Below are 17,449 nucleotides of genomic sequence, written 5' to 3' on the forward strand. Positions count from 1 at the left end.
TGGTTAGGCAAGTGCCTTCAGCTCAGGTCATGATCCTGGAGTCCCAGAATCGAGTCCCACATTGGGATCCCTGCTCGGCAGGGAGTCTGCTTCTCCCCCTGACCCTCTCTCCTCTCATGCTCGCTCTCTCTCTCTCTCTCATTCTCTCAAATAAATAAAATCTTAAAAACAACAACAACAACAACCTTACCAAGGTGTAATTTACGTACAGTCACCTGTATTGGAAGTGTATAACTTGGTGAGCTTTGTCAGTTGGCTACATAGTGAACGCACCACTCCTGCCATACAGACCCAGATTTATTTCCGTGGCCCTCTGAAAGACTCCTTAGGCCTTCCAGCAGTCCTCCTCCTAGTTCCAGCTAAGACAAGTGGCAGTCTCTTTTTCTCTGTTAATTTGCATTTTCTAGAATTCTTTATAAGTGAAATCATATATTCTTTTTCACCTGGCCTCTTTCATTCAGCGTGCTGATTTTGAGACTTATCCATGTCCTCAAATACAGTCGACTCCTGAACAACATGGCTCAGCTGGCACAGGCCCCCTCACATGGATGTTTTACATTACGGTGCTGTAAAAATGGATTTTCCTTAGGACTTTCTTACTATTTTTGTCTCTAACTTCCTTTATTATAAGGAATATAGCATATAGTATAAACAACATAGACTGTGTGTTCATCAGTGGTTAACGTTAGTCAGGAAGGCTTCCAGTCAGCAGGAAGCTATTATTGGTGGGTAAGTTTTAGGGGAGTTACATTACACATGCATCTTTGACTGTGCAGGAAGGAGGTCGGCACCCAGAACTCCCATGTTGTTCAAGGTCAGCTGTATATCGGTAGTTCATTGTATTTTTGCTGAGTAGTATTCCACTGGATGGATACACCACTCACCTGTTGGTGGACATTTGGGTTGTTTCCAGTTTTAAACTATTGTGAATACAGATGTCAGGAACATTCATGTAGAAGTCTGCTGGGATTTTGCAGATGATTGTTTTACATTGTGAGAGAATTGGTATCTTAGTAATACTAAGTCTTCTTGTCCAAGAATGTGATATTTCTATTTGAGGTTTTAATTTCTGTGGTTCTCAGTGCAGAGGTTCATCTTTGATTTACTCTGCCCCAGCTCTGTAAATAGCCTTTTCTCCAAAGAGCCGTGGTTCCTTTTAGTGGAGGATCTAGAAACCAAGATCTAAGTGCTTATTTTACTCATTGCTTCTGAGGTATCAATGTTTCTAGACCTCCTTAAAGCTAGGAAATACACACACACACAAACACACACACATGTGCATCCAAGAGTCCAAACTGTAATTGTATATAATACGTATTGTATAACATATATAATATGTGTATATGTGTAATGACTCCCTTGTACCCTTCTTAAAGTTTATCTTCTGCTATAGGCACATACTCTTTTTTTTTCCCCTAAGATCTTATTTTCTTTTTTTTTTTTTTTTAAGATTTTATTTATCTGTTTGACAGACAGAGATCACAAGTAGGCAGAGAGGCAGGCAGAGAGCGGGGGGAGCAGGCTCTCCTCTGAGCAGAGAGCCCGATGCGGGGCTCGATCCCAGGACCCCGAGACCATGACCTGAGCTGAAGGCAGAGGCTTAACCCACTGAGCCACCCAGGTGCCCCTTAAGATCTTATTTTCAAGTAATCTCTACACCCAACATGGGGCTCAAACAAGAGTTGCATGCTGTACTGACTGAGCCAGCCAGGTGCCCCAAGCACATACTCATTTAGCTACAACTTCATCCATCCTTTCCTCCTTCCCGCCAATTAGCAACAAAAAGGTACACCTCCTCTTTTTTAAGATTAATTCCTCCACTCTGGCTTTAGGTCTCATCTTTCCCTCATTTCTCTCAAATAGAAAAGGAAAAGAGAAATGGAAGTTTTTGTAGCCTCTTTTTAATTACCAGCCCAAATTTCTGTTTGTAGAGAATATGACAATTCTCCCTCTGTATATGACAGGCTAGGAAAGGCAAATAAACTGTGATATCACACTCTCTCCCCTCCACTAATCCAGCATCCCATTACCTCCCTCCCACAGAAGTCAAGACTCTTAACGATTAACAATATGAAGATAAGCCAGGTAAAACTGAGGCATCAGTAATAAGGGCCCTCATGTTCTTGCTATTATTTAGGAAACAGTATCACATTAGAAATTCTTGGGGGAAAAAAAAAAAGAAATTCTTGGATTAACTTTTTGAACTATAACACTTATTTTGTTTTCTGATTATAATATAAACATTTTTTTTTTTAAAGAAGACAAAAGACTCAAGGGGAAAAACTCACTACTCAAAGATAGCCTCTGTTAACATTTGGTGGATGTCCTTTAAATCATTTTTCTTTTCTTTTTTTTTTTTTTAAGATTTTATTTATTTACTTGACAGAGAGATAGAGAGAGAGCACAAGTAGGCAGAGCAGCAGGCAGAGGGAGAGGGAGAAGCAGGCTCTCTGCCGAGCAGGGAGTCTGATGCGGGGCTCCATCCCAGAACACTGGGATCATGACCTGAGCCGAAGGCAGACACTTAACGACTAAGCCACCCAGGTGCCTCTCAAATTTTTCTATATATACTTATTTTTACTTAATTTCTTACAACTGGTAGACTTGTTTTTATGATAAGCAAAAATGAATTTGACCACCTACCATCTGAGGTAGCTGATTTTTTCAAATTAAATTAAAAGTGTTTTATAGTTGGTTGTCGTTTTTTTTTTTTAAGTGTGTATAACCTTAGCTTTCCTCTTTCACTTCATTTTCTTAAAAGTCAAGATACATCTGACAAGGCTCAGGATTGTGAAATGCAGTTTAAAGCAAAGAGGAACTTCCTAATGAGTGGTTTGCCGGATTTGCTGAAACGACAGATTGCAAAGAAAGCTGCTGCATTAGATGTGTACAATGCAGCAAGTACTAGTTTCCAGAGAGTTGTCCATGTACAACAAAAAGATGATGGTGAGTTTCCTATAATGAGATTTTTTAAATGAAAATATTCTTAATATTTAATATTCTATATATTTTATATTAATATTTAATATTTTAAATTTTAATATTATGATGTCTTTTTAAATTTTAATCTAAAGATTCTAAAATTTTTAAATTTTAGAAGTAATGTGAAACCGTAAGTTGACTTAAAACAAGGCTAAGGTTTAAAGATAATTCTTAAGGGGAATTTAGTGGGAATTCAAAGGGTGTGTTTCACTCTCTCCTCCTCAGTCTTGGACTTACTTTACCAAGGATGGGGGTGTCAGGGCAAGGGAGCCAGTGGCATCCTCAGCCCTCCCCCTCTGTGCAGTGGGGAGCAGGCACGTGGGTGGGACCTCAGTGGATGTTGTTCTCCAGAGAGGCACCGTGTTCTAAATGGAAGGTGGTGCTCTTCACACACGTAGCCTGTGTGTGAACAGATCATCTTTTAAGACTTTCTCAGAGGAGCTCCGGCTCTGTTCTTTCCAGTGGGCTGTTGAATGTTCCAGAACAGCTTTTCCTCTCTCAAACCATATAAATAACTGCTGGAACAGGTAGCAAGTCTCAGTGCTCCCTGCTCCAGTTCAGCCTTCCCTCACACGCACCATGCCCGGGGTGAGCTGTTCGCACAGGCCACTTGCATAGTGGCCTTAGTGTGGTCAAACCTGCTTCCGTTTGGCTTCAAATGCTAGAGCAAACACAATCTTATTTCACTTACCTAGTTTTGAATTGCTGAAAGTGTGTACAGCTTTATATCTTCCTCATTATTCCTGCCTAGAGGTGTTTTTGCCTTATCAACACAAAAGCTCTTGTATTCTTCTCAGGTGGCTTTGAGGTTTGGTTTAATGCACTCCCTCTACCCACAAAACAGACTCTGTTCTCTTTTCCTTTCTTTTTTTGTTTTGTGTTTCTGACCTTGATAGTTTTTGAATTTTGTTCAGCCTCCCATTTAGATTTTATTTATTTATTTATTTATTTATTTATTTATTTTTAAAAGAGAGGGAGCACGAGCAGGGGGAGAGGGAGAAGGACAAGTAGTCTCCTGCTGACTCGGGGGGGCCCAACACGGGGCTCAATTCCAAGACCCTGAGATCAAGACTGGGCAGAAGTCAGATGCTCAACTGACTGAGCCACCCAGGTGCCTCTCAGCCTCCCGTTTATACAGGGAACTTCCTAGCCAGTCTGTCTATCTATCTATCTATCTATTTATTTATTTTAACTATTTTCATTAACATATAATGTATTATTTGGGAACTTCCTAGCCAGTGTTTCTATTTATTTATTTAAATTATTTTTATTGACATATAGTGTATCATTTGCCCCAGGGTACAGGTCTGTGAATCACCAGGCTTATACATTTCACAGCACTCACCATAGCATATACCCTCCCCACCCAACCACTCTATCCCAACCCCCCACCCCCCAGCAAACCTTAGTTTGTTTTGTGAGATTAAGAGTCTATTAGGGTTTCTCCCTCCCAATCCCATCTTATTTCGTTTTTTCTTTCCCTACCTCCCAACAACCCTCCACCCTGCCTCTCAAATTCCTGTATCAGAGAGATCGTATGATAATTGTCTTTCTCTGATTGACTTATTTCACTCAGCATAATACCCTCTGGTTCCATCCATGTCTTTGCAAATGGCAAGATTTCACTTCTTTTGATGGCTGCATAGTATTCCATTGTATATACATACCACATCTTCTATATCCATTCATCTGTTGATGGACATCTAGGTTCTGTCCATAGTTTGGCTGTTGTGGACATTGCTGCTATAAACATTCAGGTGCACGTGCCCCTTTGGATCACTACATTTTTATCTTTAGGGTAAATATCCAGTAGTGCGATTGCTAGGTCATAGGGTAGCTCTATTTTCAACTTTTTGAGGAACCTCCATCTAGCCAGTCTTTCTTTTTTTCTTTTCTTTTCTTTTTTTTTAGATTTTATTTATTTATTTGACAGACAGAGATCACAAGTAGGCAGAGAGACAGGCAGAGAGAGAGGGAAGCAGTCTCCCCGCCGAGCAGAGAGCCTGATTTGGGGCTTGATCCCAGGACTCTGGGATCATGACCCGAGCCGTAGACAGAGGCTTTAACCCATTGAGCCACGCAGGCGCCCCAAAGCCAGTCTTTCTAACGATATTTTACTTTCCCACTCTTCTCTAGCTCTAAAGAGTTATTGCGTGTTGTTTTACTATTATCTGGCATTCTGCTGAGCACTTTGTATGCGTAACTAGTTTGATCTCTGTAACAACTCTAGGAGGTTGACTATTATAATTATCACCCCTACTTTACAGAGGAAGAAACTAAGGTTTAGGATCTTGCCCATGTTCAACCTAGCTAGCAAATGGCACAGTCTGGATTTGAACTCAGGTCTGACTTCAAAGTTTAAATTTTATTTATTTATTTATTTATTTATCTTAAAGTTTTTTTTTAAAGATTTGACTTGTGAGAGAGAGGTGGGGGGGCGTGAGGGGGAGGGGGGGGGCAGAAGGAGAGGGAGAAGCAGGCTCCCCGCTAAGCAAGGAAACTGATGTAGGGCTCGATCCCAGGATCCTGAGCCAAAGGCAAATGCTTAACCGACTGAGCCACCCAGATACCCCTCAAAGTTTAAATTTTAAAGCAGGATGCTACCTGCCCCTGAAATTTTTACCCTGAGTAGCAAGGTTGATTTAAGAAGAAAAGAAAGTTTGCTATTACTTGGTTATTTTAAACAGTTGGATCAGAAGGCTCAGTAATTTTTATTAATTGTATTCGTTGGAAGTAAGAATGGGTTCCCTGTGCACTCATTTGAGTTTTGGTATCTTTATGTTAACTATGTAGTTGTCAGGTCTTTTCATGTTTGGGTATTTGGCATTTGATGTGTGTGAGTGAAAGTAATTAAGGTATTTGTTTTGTTTTTCTTTAGGATGCCATTTGTGGCATTTGAAACCACCTACTTGCTCTCTTTTAACTAAACTTAAAGAACTGAATACTAAAGTAATAGATCTCTCAAAATGTGTTCTTGCTCTTGGTGAATTTTCAACATTGAATTCAAATTCTAAAAGGACTAATTCTGCTGTTGGGGTAAGTACTGGAGAGCTCCTCCATTATAGGGTGTTTCCTTCATATCTTTTAGAGAGAAAAAAAAATTGGAAATCTACTATTGTGGCCTAAAGTTCATTTTTTTCCCCTAGAGTCCAGTTTTAAAAAATAAATCCCAGTTGAGATAGACATCTCTTTTAAATATTCCTAGAGCTTTAGAAATGTTTTAGGAATTACTGGTAGCCAATTTCAAAAGAATATTAGGTTATATAGCACATTTAGATATTATATAAATCAGCCTTCTAATCTAATAAATGTGTAATGTACAATTAGTTGAAAGAGGGAACAATGAAAATATGAACTAAGTCCTTCAAAAGTATGCAAATGCAGCTTCATTGTCAAGGTTGTATTTAGTCACTGAAGCTACTCCTACATTAATACTGATTTATTATAGACAGAAAGTAGTTGGTGATTAATATTAATAGTGTAGGGGGCGCCTGGCTGGCTCAGTTGTTGGAGCAAGATACTCACAACTCAGGGTTGTGAGTTTGAGCCTCATATTGGGCATAGAGATAACTTTATTTTTTGTTTATTTCTTTTTAAGATTTTATTAGAGAGAGAGAGAATGAGCTGGGGGAGGAGCAGAGGGAGAAGTAGACTCCCCACTGAGCAGGGAGCCTAATGCTGGGCTCAGTCCCAGGACCTCGGAATCATGGCTCGAGCTGACAGCAGACGCCTAATCAACTGAGCCACCCAGACACCTGAGATTACTTAAAAAAAAAAAAAAAAAAAAAACCCTTAAAAAAATAGACAATGTGGGTCTGTTACTGAGCATTTTGTTTTATTTATTTATTTTTAAGATTTCATTTATTTATTTGACAGATAGAGATCACAAGTAGGCAGAGAGGCAGGCAGAGAGAGACGGAGAAGCAGGCTCCCCGCTGAGCAGAGAGCCCGATGTGGGACTCGATCCCAGGACCCTGGGATCATGACCCGGGCTGAAGGCAGAGGCTTTAACCCACTGAACCACCCAGGCACCCTTGTTACTGAGCATTTTACTCTGTATTGCAGTTTGTGGAGAAAAGGAAAGATTTGACTGAAGAAGTAAGAAATCTTTTGCTGGAGGAAATTAGGTGGTCAAATCCTGAATTTTCTTTGAGGAAATACTTTTCCTTGCTTCTAAAAAAACGAAGTGAGCACCAGGGGCTTTCTGAGTGTCATCGTAAACAAGGTTAGTGATAATTATTATCATTTACATTAACATTTTGCTTTTGAAAACATTAAGACTTGGTCATTGACTCTTCCAAGTCCACAGAGAGAATATTGCTTATGGTTGGCAGGAAAAATTGTTCAGCTGAAGTAAAGCATCTTGTTTAAGTGCAGTGTTGGCCCCTGCCATTTTCCATAGATGCGAACGCAATGGCGGCTTTAATTAAGATATTCATAGTTCATTTAAGGAAAGCATTAGATAAGACTATTTGAATTTACACAGCTTGTACAAAAGGCAGTCTAAATAACAAGATAGCCTGCTTGCTTTCCGTGTGCCATGTTTGATTCTTGCTTCTTCATTTTGTGGTATTAAGATTATTGGATATTCGGAAGTGACATTAAGATGGTCGGATATTAAAATTTCATTTCGGTTGACTTGTTAAACACATGCATTTCTGTGACTTCTGAAATAGAAAGTCCACCACGAGAGCCCGATGTCAATCAAAAAGAAACTAAAAGGAAACGAGTGGAAACGGAAATTCAGAAGTCAAAAAGAAAAAAACCAAACGAGTATTCACAAAGTCCAAAAAAGACAAATGGGAAGCCAGAAGAACTTGACAAAAGAAATAACTCCACCAGGATAAAGCTAGACTCTTGTAAAGTCCTTCTTTCTAAAACATCCAGGAAGAAAGAGACTGCTCTGAGCACAACATGTAAAGTAGAAACAGAAGTAGTTGAAGATCCTGATGTTCTGATGATAGATGATGGCAAAGAGTCTCCCTCAGAAAGATCTATTCCTGGTAAATCAGATCTTCTCCTTCTGGTCCTAGAACACTTTTGTGTACTTAACCTCTCATCTTCTCTTCTCTTTAATACATGTTCATGCAGCATTCAAGTGATATGTGTGTATAAAACAAGTGGGAGCCTTCCTAATGACAGCTTTAAAAAGAGTACCACATTTAACAGATTGGTGTTTGATGTTGGATTTTTCTGTGCTTCTGTAAATACGTGTGCTTTTATAAAAACCTGGAGTTACACTACACCATTTATTTTACATTTGTTTCACATGTCTCTGACATGTTCCCATTTGGGTTACCTAGCTTTTTCAAAGTATTCTTTTGAATTAATTCATTCTGTTAGATAGCTTTAGTGTATGTTTTGATACTTGTACAGCAAGTCTCCTATCGTTTCTTTAAACTATGTTCATGTAGCTACACTGCTGAATGAACTATAGGTTCTCCTACCCCCACAGATCCCACTGGGGTTTTGATTTTGGATTAGTGTATAGATTCATTTGGAGTGAATTGGCATCTTTACAACATTCAGTCTTCTCAAATGGGAGTGTTGCACATCTCCATTTACCCCGGTTGACTTAAGAGGATAGTTTAATGTTTTGTTTTGTTTTGTTTTTTTTAGGCGTCAAAGGAAGTTGCGCTAGAATTATGCTGCCTTTGCTCTTCAGATTATTTCTTATAGTATAACTTATTTTTCATATTTCATGTTTTTTAGTGATTATTAAAATTTTAAATGTGTACTTTTATATATTTTTTAATACTTAATATTTTTAAGTATCTGCAACCTCAATGTGGGGCTTGAACTTGCGACCCCAATTGAGCCAGCCAAGTGCCTCTAAATATGTACTTTTTTTTTTTTTAAGATTTTATTTATTTGTTTATTTATTTATTTGTGAGAGAGAGAGAGAGTGTGAGCACACACGCTCTAGAGCACAAGCAGGGGGAGCAATAGGCAGAAGGAGAAACAGGCTACCCACTGAGCAAGGAGCCTGATGTGGGACTCGATCCCAGGATATTGGGATCGTGTCCTATGCAGAAGGCAGACACCTAACCAATTGAGCCAAGCAGGTACCCCTAAATGTGTATTTTTAAACCTTACTGCCATGAGACTTTATGGTGGTTGGCCTTTTTTTTTTTTTAAGATTTATTTATTTGAGAGAGAGAGAGAAAGCACACTGGGGTCAGGGGGCGGACAGAGGAAGAGGGAGAAGAGCGGACTTCTCTATGTGCCAAGCCGGACATGGGGCTGGATCTCACTACCCTGAGTTCATGACCCTGAGATGATGACCTGAGCCAAAATCAGAGTTGGATGCTTAACTGACTAAGCACCCAGGCCCCTATCCTTTTTTTTTTTTTTTTTTTTTAAGTAAGTTCCATGTCCAGTATGGAGCCCAACTTGGCTTGAACTCACAATCCTGAGATCAAGACCTGAACTGAGATCAAGAGTTGGGCACTTATCTGTCTAAGTCACCCAGGCATCCTAGTGGTGATCAAGAGTTGGGCACTTATCTGTCTAAGTCACCCAGGCATCCCAGTGGTGGTTAGCTTTTAAGGAGAAAGGGTTTTGATATGAAAAATTTAGATGTGGGGTGCCTGGATGGCTCAGGCAGTTAAGACTCTGACTTCAGCTCAGATCATGATCTCAGTCCTGGGATCAAGCCCAGGGCTGGGCTCCCTGGTCATCAGGGAGTCTGCTTGTCCCCCTGCCCCTCCCCCCATTCATGCTTTCTCCCCCTCTCCCTCAAATAAAAATACCAAAAATTTAAAAAAAAATTTTTTTTTAAATGTAATGTTAAGTTTTGAAATTGCCCCTTTTGGCATTTTTTTTTTAAAGATTTTATTTATTTATTTGACAGACAGAGATCACAAGTAGGCAGAGAGGCAGGCAGAGAGAGAGGAAGGGAAGCAGGCTCCCTGCTGAGCAGAGAGCCCAACGCGGGACTCGATCCCAGGACCCTGAGATCATGACCCGAGCCGAAGGCAGCGGCTTAACCCACTGAGCCACCCAGGCGCCCCCCCTTTTGGCATTTTATAGATATAAATACCTGGATAAATACTCATTGTTTACATGAAACAATACCGTAAATGTCAAGAGTATATACTTATGTCAAGGAAAAATGTTTAATATGTATTTTTTGCTTTAGATTTTGGAACTGAAGACATGCTCTGGACAGAAAAGTATCAACCTCAGAACTCCAGTGAACTCATAGGCAATGAGATAGCTATAAAAAAGTTACATAGGTTGGTAAAACTTATAAAAGAATTGAGAAATTGTTTATGGATCTAGTTTTACTACGTAGTCTGTTTTCTTTATACTAAAATCTAGAAATTATAAAGTAATACATTACATGGAAAATCTTAAAAAAATTTTAAGAAAAATGTGAAAATAAATATCCATCTTTTCTCCCATTTCTGCTTTCCAGAGGTAACAACTATTAAAGTTTTCTTGTATGACTTTACAGAAAAATGTAAGGTTATACATATATTATGCATATATTATCTCCTTTCTTCCTAACAAATAGGATCATATTACTAATTCAGGTCCAGAATCCTTTGTCTATGATTCCCACATCCAAGAAGTTCTGAAAACCAAAAGTTACTAACTTTATTATATTTTATGGTTTTTATGGATTCCCACTTAGTAGGAGTTCATACATTTTTTTAAACAGAAATATTAAGTGATTGTGGATGTAATGTTACAGACCCCATTAGAGGTATCGTGTTATATGTGGTATATGTACCAAATTACTTATAATATCTGAAAATTTTTGAATTCTAAAACTCACCTGGTCCAAAGGATTTCATATAAGAAATAGGGACCCATAATAATAGTTAACACTTTGAGTCTAGCATCATTCTAATTACTTGCATTGTTCTTAGCTCATTTAATCCTTAAAACTATGAGGATAAATACTGTTGTCCTTATGTTACAGATGAGGAATGGGCCTACAGAGGTTGAATGATTTGTCCAGAGTCACACAGCTCAGAAGTGGTGGAGCTGGAACTCAAACTTGGGCAGTCTAGCTCCAAACTAGAACTTCATCTTTCTACTTTCACTTAGCATCGTGTATTAGACATCTTTCATGTCATCACACGGTCTCTTCAGTCTTTTTTTTTTTTTTTTTTTTAAGATTTTATTTATTTATTTGACAGAGAGATCACAAATAGGCAGGGGAGGGGTAGTAGGCTCCCCGCTGAGCAGAGAACCCAATGTGGGGCTCGATCCCAGGACCCTGGGACCATGACCTGAGCCAAAGGCAGAGGCTTTAACCCACTGAGCCACCCAGGCGCCCCACCTCGGTTCTTTATAGCTGCTCTATACTGGTTTTTTAGGTAACTGCACTGTGTGTATCTTTTCTCCTACTGAGGTACTTCTAGGTTTTTCCCTATGGAAGCTAATAGGAACAATGTTGCTGTGAATAACTTAGTTCATAGAGTCTTGTGTGTTTTGGTAAAAAAAATTACTTCATTTAAAAATATTCATGCCCGTGTAAAAATATTTTACTATTTAGTTGATTCAAAGAGATACAGCTCTAATCTGTGCATTATTTTTATTAACATACATTTTCTTATGGCAGTTGGTTGAAAGATTGGAAGAGAAGAGCTGAATTGGAGGAAAGACAAAATTTGAAGGGAAAAAAAGATGAGAAACAGGAAGGTATTTTGAGTCCTTTTCTCCGTTTGACTGGACATTTCAAGTTAGATGAGCTAAATATTCATATAAAATTTCCTAACTGGTATTTTATACTTGATTTTCTAGCTTTTGTAAATTAAATTTCTAGCATTTACTGACAAGAAGTTTATAAGGTTTGATCATTGGGTTTCATGAGATAGAGTTGTTGCCTGAGCAATTATCAAATGATAATTTGCATTTGAATAATTTTTCAGATCCATTGGATAGCATAGATTTTAAAGGCAGTTCAGATGACGAAGAAGAGACTCGCCTTTGCAATACTGTTCTTATAACAGGACCAACAGGAGTGGGAAAAACTGCTGCGGTGTATGCTTGTGCTCAGGAGCTCGGATTCAAGGTTAGTAGGAGCTACACTGGGAGAATGTTAATGTCGTAGTTACACTTGAATTAAAGGAAAACCAACCATTCTGCCTTACTTTCATTTATTCTTCTTTTAGATATTTGAAGTCAATGCATCTTCTCAGCGCAGTGGTAGACAAATTCTATCTCAACTGAAGGAAGCCACTCAGTCCCATCAAGTGGACAAGCAAGGTGTGAACTCTCAAAAACCTTGCTTTTTCAATAGTTACAACCTGGGCAAGTCACCAAGTAAGTAAACTATTGTCCTTAGGTCATAATATCTTTGAAAAAACAAAATCTGGGTGGCTCAGTGGGTTAAGTCTCTGCCTTCGGCTCAGGTCATGATCTCAGGGTCCTGGGCTTGAACCCTGCATCGGGCTCTCTGCTCAACGGGGAGCCTGCTTCCCCCTCTCTCTGCCTGCCTCTCTGCCTACTTGTGACTCTCTCTGTCAAATAAATAAATAAAATCTTAAATAAATAAGTAAAATATACAAAAAAGAATTTTAGTAATCAGCATTTTGCCATTCATTTTTTTATCTTTTCCTACACACACACACACACACACACACACACACACACTGTTTTAATTTTTGCCTGTACAGTTTTAAAACAAATCTTAAGACCATCATATAATTTTACCCATATATACTTCACAGGTATCTCTGATAAGGACTTTACTTATTTATTTATTTATTCATGTATTTATTAAGATTTTATTTTTAAGTAATCTCTACACGGAACGTGTACAACCCCATGATCAAGAGTCACACGCTCCTCTGACTGAACCAGTCAGGCACCCTTGATAAGGACTTTTTTTTTTTTTTTAAGATTTTATTTATTTGAGAGGGTGAGTGAGAGAGAGAGCGTGTGCGAGCACACCAGCAGGGACAGAGGGAGAGGGAGAAGCAGATTCCCCAGTGGGGAGCCCAATGCAGGACCTGATCCCAGGACCCTGGGATCATGACCTGAGCCAAAGGCAGACACTTAACTAACTGAGCCACCCAGGCATCCCCGGATAAGGACTTTTAAAAAAGCATAACCACAGTATTATAATTAAACCTAATGAAATTAACTTTATACCTTAATTTGGTCTAATACATACCCTTCTAATACATACATACTCTTTCTGTTGTTTAAATGCTTTGTGCAAATTTGGATCCAAACAAGGTTTACATCTACATTTGATTAATGTTTTTTAAAATTTCTTTCAGTCTCCCTAATAATTCCCTCATCTTTTTCATACCATTTATTTGTTGAAGAACATGGGTCAGTTTTCATAATATTTCTCACATTTTTAGATATGGCTGATTGTATCTTTATGGTATCAGTTAATATACTCCTCTTCCCTATTTACTTGTAAACTGGCAGTTAGATCTGTGGGCTTGATTAGATTCAGTTTCTGTTTCAGGGCTATGTACATGCTTAGGCAAGGCTGTGTGCTTTGTGATATTAACATGGACTGATGAGTTCACTTGTTTCCAGGCTGACCTGTCCATTAAAGAGTTCCCCCATCATTCTTTGAACAAATAGTATTTTGTAGCCATGAATGATCTTTATCGAGTAGATTGATTATTTCATTAAAGGTTAGAAAATGGGTGATTTTGTAATTCACTTAGCCTTTCTGAATTTATTAGTTAAAATTCTGAGAAGCACTTCTCATCAACTGTCTGGACACTTTGACATAGAGTTTGTACAGGAAAGGCACGAGAAATGCTTCATTCTTTCCTTTTATTTATCAGTTCACAGAGTAACGATGCCCTAGTAATCTCTGAGGTTGTCCAGTGAGTTTTGGGGTAGTTTACTTTTTTTCAGTATTATGATGAACTCATGGATTTGTGTATATATCATGTGTTTCAGTCATCTGCTTCTTTGCTTCTTTTGAGATTTTTCTCTTTGTCACTCATTGTTAGCAACTCTGACTTTGATATGCGTTGTGTGGTTTTCTTCATGTTTCATATGGTTGGGGTTTGTTGAGCTTCTTGTATGAATGAGTTTATAGTTTATCAAATTTGGAAAATTCCAAGCATTATTTTTTTTCTTTTAATTAAAATATATCTGACATATAACATTGTATATATTTAAGGCATACAACATGTTAATTTTATACATTTATATAGCAGTATGTTTGCCATTGTGTTGATAATTAGTAATTAGTACCTCTATCACATTACATAATTCCTTCTTTTTAGTGGTTGGAATAACTCAGTTATAGCCTCGGGAAGTTTGGTGATTATAATATATTGTCTATATTTACTATACTGTGCATTAGGTCTCTAGGATTTATTTATTACTCATTGCAAGTTTGTGCCCTTAAACATTTGTCCTATCCCCTACCCCATCTCCTGGTAACCACCATTTTACTCTCTGTTTTTGTGAGTTTGGCTTTTTTAGAATCCACACATAAGGAATGTCATAGAGTACTTGCTTTTCTCTGTCTGACTTAACCTCACTTAGTCTGATGTGCTCCCGGTCCATCTGTGCTGTTCCAAACCGCAGGATGTCCTTTCTTCGGGCTGAGTAATCTTCCATTGTGTATAGAAACCGCATCTGGATCCATTCATGGGTAGCACTCAGGTTGTTTCCATACCACATTCTATTCTTTTTTTTTTTTTTTTAAGACTTTATTTATTTATTTGACAGAGATCACAAGTAGGCAGAGAGGCAGGCTGAGGTGGGGGGGAAGCAGGCTCCCCGCTGAGCCAAGAACCCGATGCAGGGCTTGATCCCAGGATCCTGAGATCATGACCTGAGCTGAAGGCAGAGGCTTAACCCACTGAGCCACCAGGCGCCCACCACATTCTATTCTGAATAATGCTGCTAAGCTAAGCTGTCTTCAGCTCGATGATTGTTCAGGTTTGCAGTTTTCTTGTTCCTCTCTTGGATAGTTTCTAACTACTGAAGTTCACAAATATTTTCTGCAGCATGTGGTAGGCTGTCCATGCCCTCTAATGTATTTTGTATTTCACACATTATAGTTTTTATTTCTAGAAGCTGGACTTGGGTCCTTTTATATTTTCTGTGTTACCATGCCCAATTTTTTCTCTAAGTTTGATTGTTTTGGGTCTTTTATGCTGTATTAGGGGAGGCGATAGCAGCATTTAGTTTAGGACTAATTTTGTCCCATTACTTAGCAAAATCCTTCTGAGTAATCTATCCTGTCCATGTCGTTGCAAGTGGCAAACTCAGTTTGCAAACACCTGTAATATACAAAGGATATGATAAGATCTGTGCAAATGAGGTGTAAAAAATAATAAACAGAATCTGTACATGTGAAGACTGAATCAGAGCACTTAGAGGGGAGTAAAGGACATGCTCTGGAATAAATGCTTGGGACTGTAGAATTCTATCTGTCCTTCACTACATCTCTAGAAAAACGTATTCTCTGCTTGCAGTATCCATTTACTATAGGGCTAACCTGAAGTTGGATAGCAGGTATATCTCCGTGTATACCATTATCACGTTTCCTCCAGCCTCTTCTGAACTCCAGCTGATGGAGAGAAAGTGAATGGAGGGATTCTAAACATTCTTTGCTTCAAGGATGTATGTTTCTTTGGAAAAGAATGTCTTTTCCAAATGACTGGCTTTACCTTCTCTGATAATAGAATAACTGTAACAGTACAGTACTATTTGTATACAGTATTTGAATATGAGAATGAAAGGAAACTTCTATATTAATTTTTAGCTAGTAAGAGTAGAAGTATAGACTGTGAATAACTCGATCTTACCATCCGTTTAACTTTTAGAATACTCATCCTTCAGTAAATTTGTTTTTGGCAGAAAAATTAAGTTCCCCTAAGAAAGTTCTTACATCGCCAAGGAAACTTCCTCCACCATCACCACAAACTAACGTACCAAAGCGAACACTTCCACCTAAAACTTTGGCAAATTATTTTAAAGTGTCTTCCAAGCCAAAAAATAATGAAGAAGTAGTACTCCTGAAAAATAATAAAGGTAAGGCATTAAATGTACAAAATGTATATGACAGTTTTTAATACTAATGACCCTGATACATAAAAATTTTATCATATTTCCTGGGTTTCTTTTGCTATTTGTTAAACCTCAGCTATACTGAAGGTCCTACATATAAGAGTTTTGATATTTTGTTTCAGTTTTTTCCCCTTGTTTAATTTTTGATAGGGGGTTTCAGTTTGAGTTTATTCCGCAGAAGCATACAGGGTTCTATTAAAAGTTGATTTTATCTAAAATACTAATATTTTATTTATGCAGGAATAAAAAATTCTTGTGAACAAAAACCAATTACTCAGACTAAATCTGCAAACACAACTAAGTCAAATGTCAAAGAATTTGGAGCTGAGGAACCCAACAGGAAAAATGCAACATCTCTCATTCTTTTTGAGGAGGTAGGCTTATGGGCATATATTTATGTTATCTCGTAGTAAGAACTTACCCTAAGGGTTACTATATGTGTTACTATAAAGTATTGTAAAATAGCCAAGAAAGTTGGGAATACTTGTATCTGTTTAAATGTTTAAAAAAATTTTTAAAGGTTTTATTTATTTAGAGAGCATGTGTGTGTATGCCCGAGTTGGGGAAGGGGCAGAGGGAGAGAGAGAGTCTCAAGCAGACTTCATCCTGAGTGCGGAGTCAGATGTGAGGCTTGATCTCAGGACCCTAAGTTCATGACCTGAGTGGAAATCAAGAGTCCGGTATTTAACTGCCTAAGCCGCCCGGGTACCCAATATAATCTGTTTGAATTTAAAGCGAGTGAAACTGTCAACCATAGAAGAACTTTTCAGAAGGATGATTAATGCAATTCAGGATTATTATTTATTGTTCAGTGATTGTAGAAATTATTCTGACTCATACTTGTCCAATTATGAGTGACTCCATTTTTTTGGTTTAATATTTGATAATTTTTTTTTTACTTTTAATAGTTCAAAATATTTTAAGCTTTCAGTATGGGCTGAATCATACTGTTCATAAATTTCATAGATTCATAAATTTTGTCTCTAACAGACATATACTATATCTATTATGTATATGTAACATATCCAGTACATGTTTTGTTACTCATTACAGTATTATTGTCATAAATGGCTCTTAGGTTGATGTCATTTTTGAAGAAGATGCTGGGTTTTTGAATGCAATCAAAACATTCATGGCAACAACTAAGAGACCTGTGATTCTTACTACTAGTGGTAAGTAACAGTGATTTTGCAGCTAATTACTTTTGGTTTAAATATTTTGAGAAAGCTGCTCATTTTAGTTAAAAACGTTCCTTTAAAAGTCTGCTAGTAAATTAAGTCTTTTTTCCTAAAATTTGGAGGCTCCTAGATCATTTTTTAAGTGAAGAATTACAAATTACGAATTTGCTTTCGATCCACAACCTTGAGTAATTATAAAGTTACTGTATTACCCTGCGAATAGCAGTGGTGTGGAACTGGATACTACTTTGAATCACTGTGTAGAGTATTAG

At 38.0% G+C, this 17,449-nt stretch overlaps 1 protein-coding gene across 3 annotated transcripts in view; it reads left to right on the top strand.

Moving 5' to 3' along the window:
* Positions 1-17,449, top strand: part of LOC111151535 (ATPase family, AAA domain containing 5) — a 45,605-nt gene that overhangs the window by 17,205 nt on the left and 10,951 nt on the right. For 2 of the 3 annotated variants that reach the window (XM_022509594.1, XM_022509593.1), the window contains exons 7-17: positions 2,762-2,946; positions 5,861-6,018; positions 7,048-7,207; positions 7,659-7,985; positions 10,124-10,220; positions 11,558-11,637; positions 11,868-12,010; positions 12,111-12,261; positions 15,790-15,963; positions 16,240-16,373; positions 17,078-17,171. In XM_022509594.1, the coding sequence (XP_022365302.1) occupies positions 2,762-2,946; positions 5,861-6,018; positions 7,048-7,207; positions 7,659-7,985; positions 10,124-10,220; positions 11,558-11,637; positions 11,868-12,010; positions 12,111-12,261; positions 15,790-15,963; positions 16,240-16,373; positions 17,078-17,171 (1,703 nt within the window). Of the gene's footprint in view, positions 1-2,761; positions 2,947-5,860; positions 6,019-7,047; positions 7,208-7,658; positions 7,986-9,539; positions 9,541-10,123; positions 10,221-11,557; positions 11,638-11,867; positions 12,011-12,110; positions 12,262-15,789; positions 15,964-16,239; positions 16,374-17,077; positions 17,172-17,449 lie in introns of all 3 variants that reach the window. The other variant, XM_022509596.1, reaches the window with a different exon arrangement.

The sequence above is a fragment of the Enhydra lutris genome, unplaced genomic scaffold, assembly GCF_002288905.1.
Source record: "Enhydra lutris kenyoni isolate GAN:26980312 unplaced genomic scaffold, ASM228890v2 scaffoldscaffold26, whole genome shotgun sequence".
Taxonomy (NCBI): Eukaryota; Metazoa; Chordata; class Mammalia; order Carnivora; family Mustelidae; genus Enhydra; species Enhydra lutris.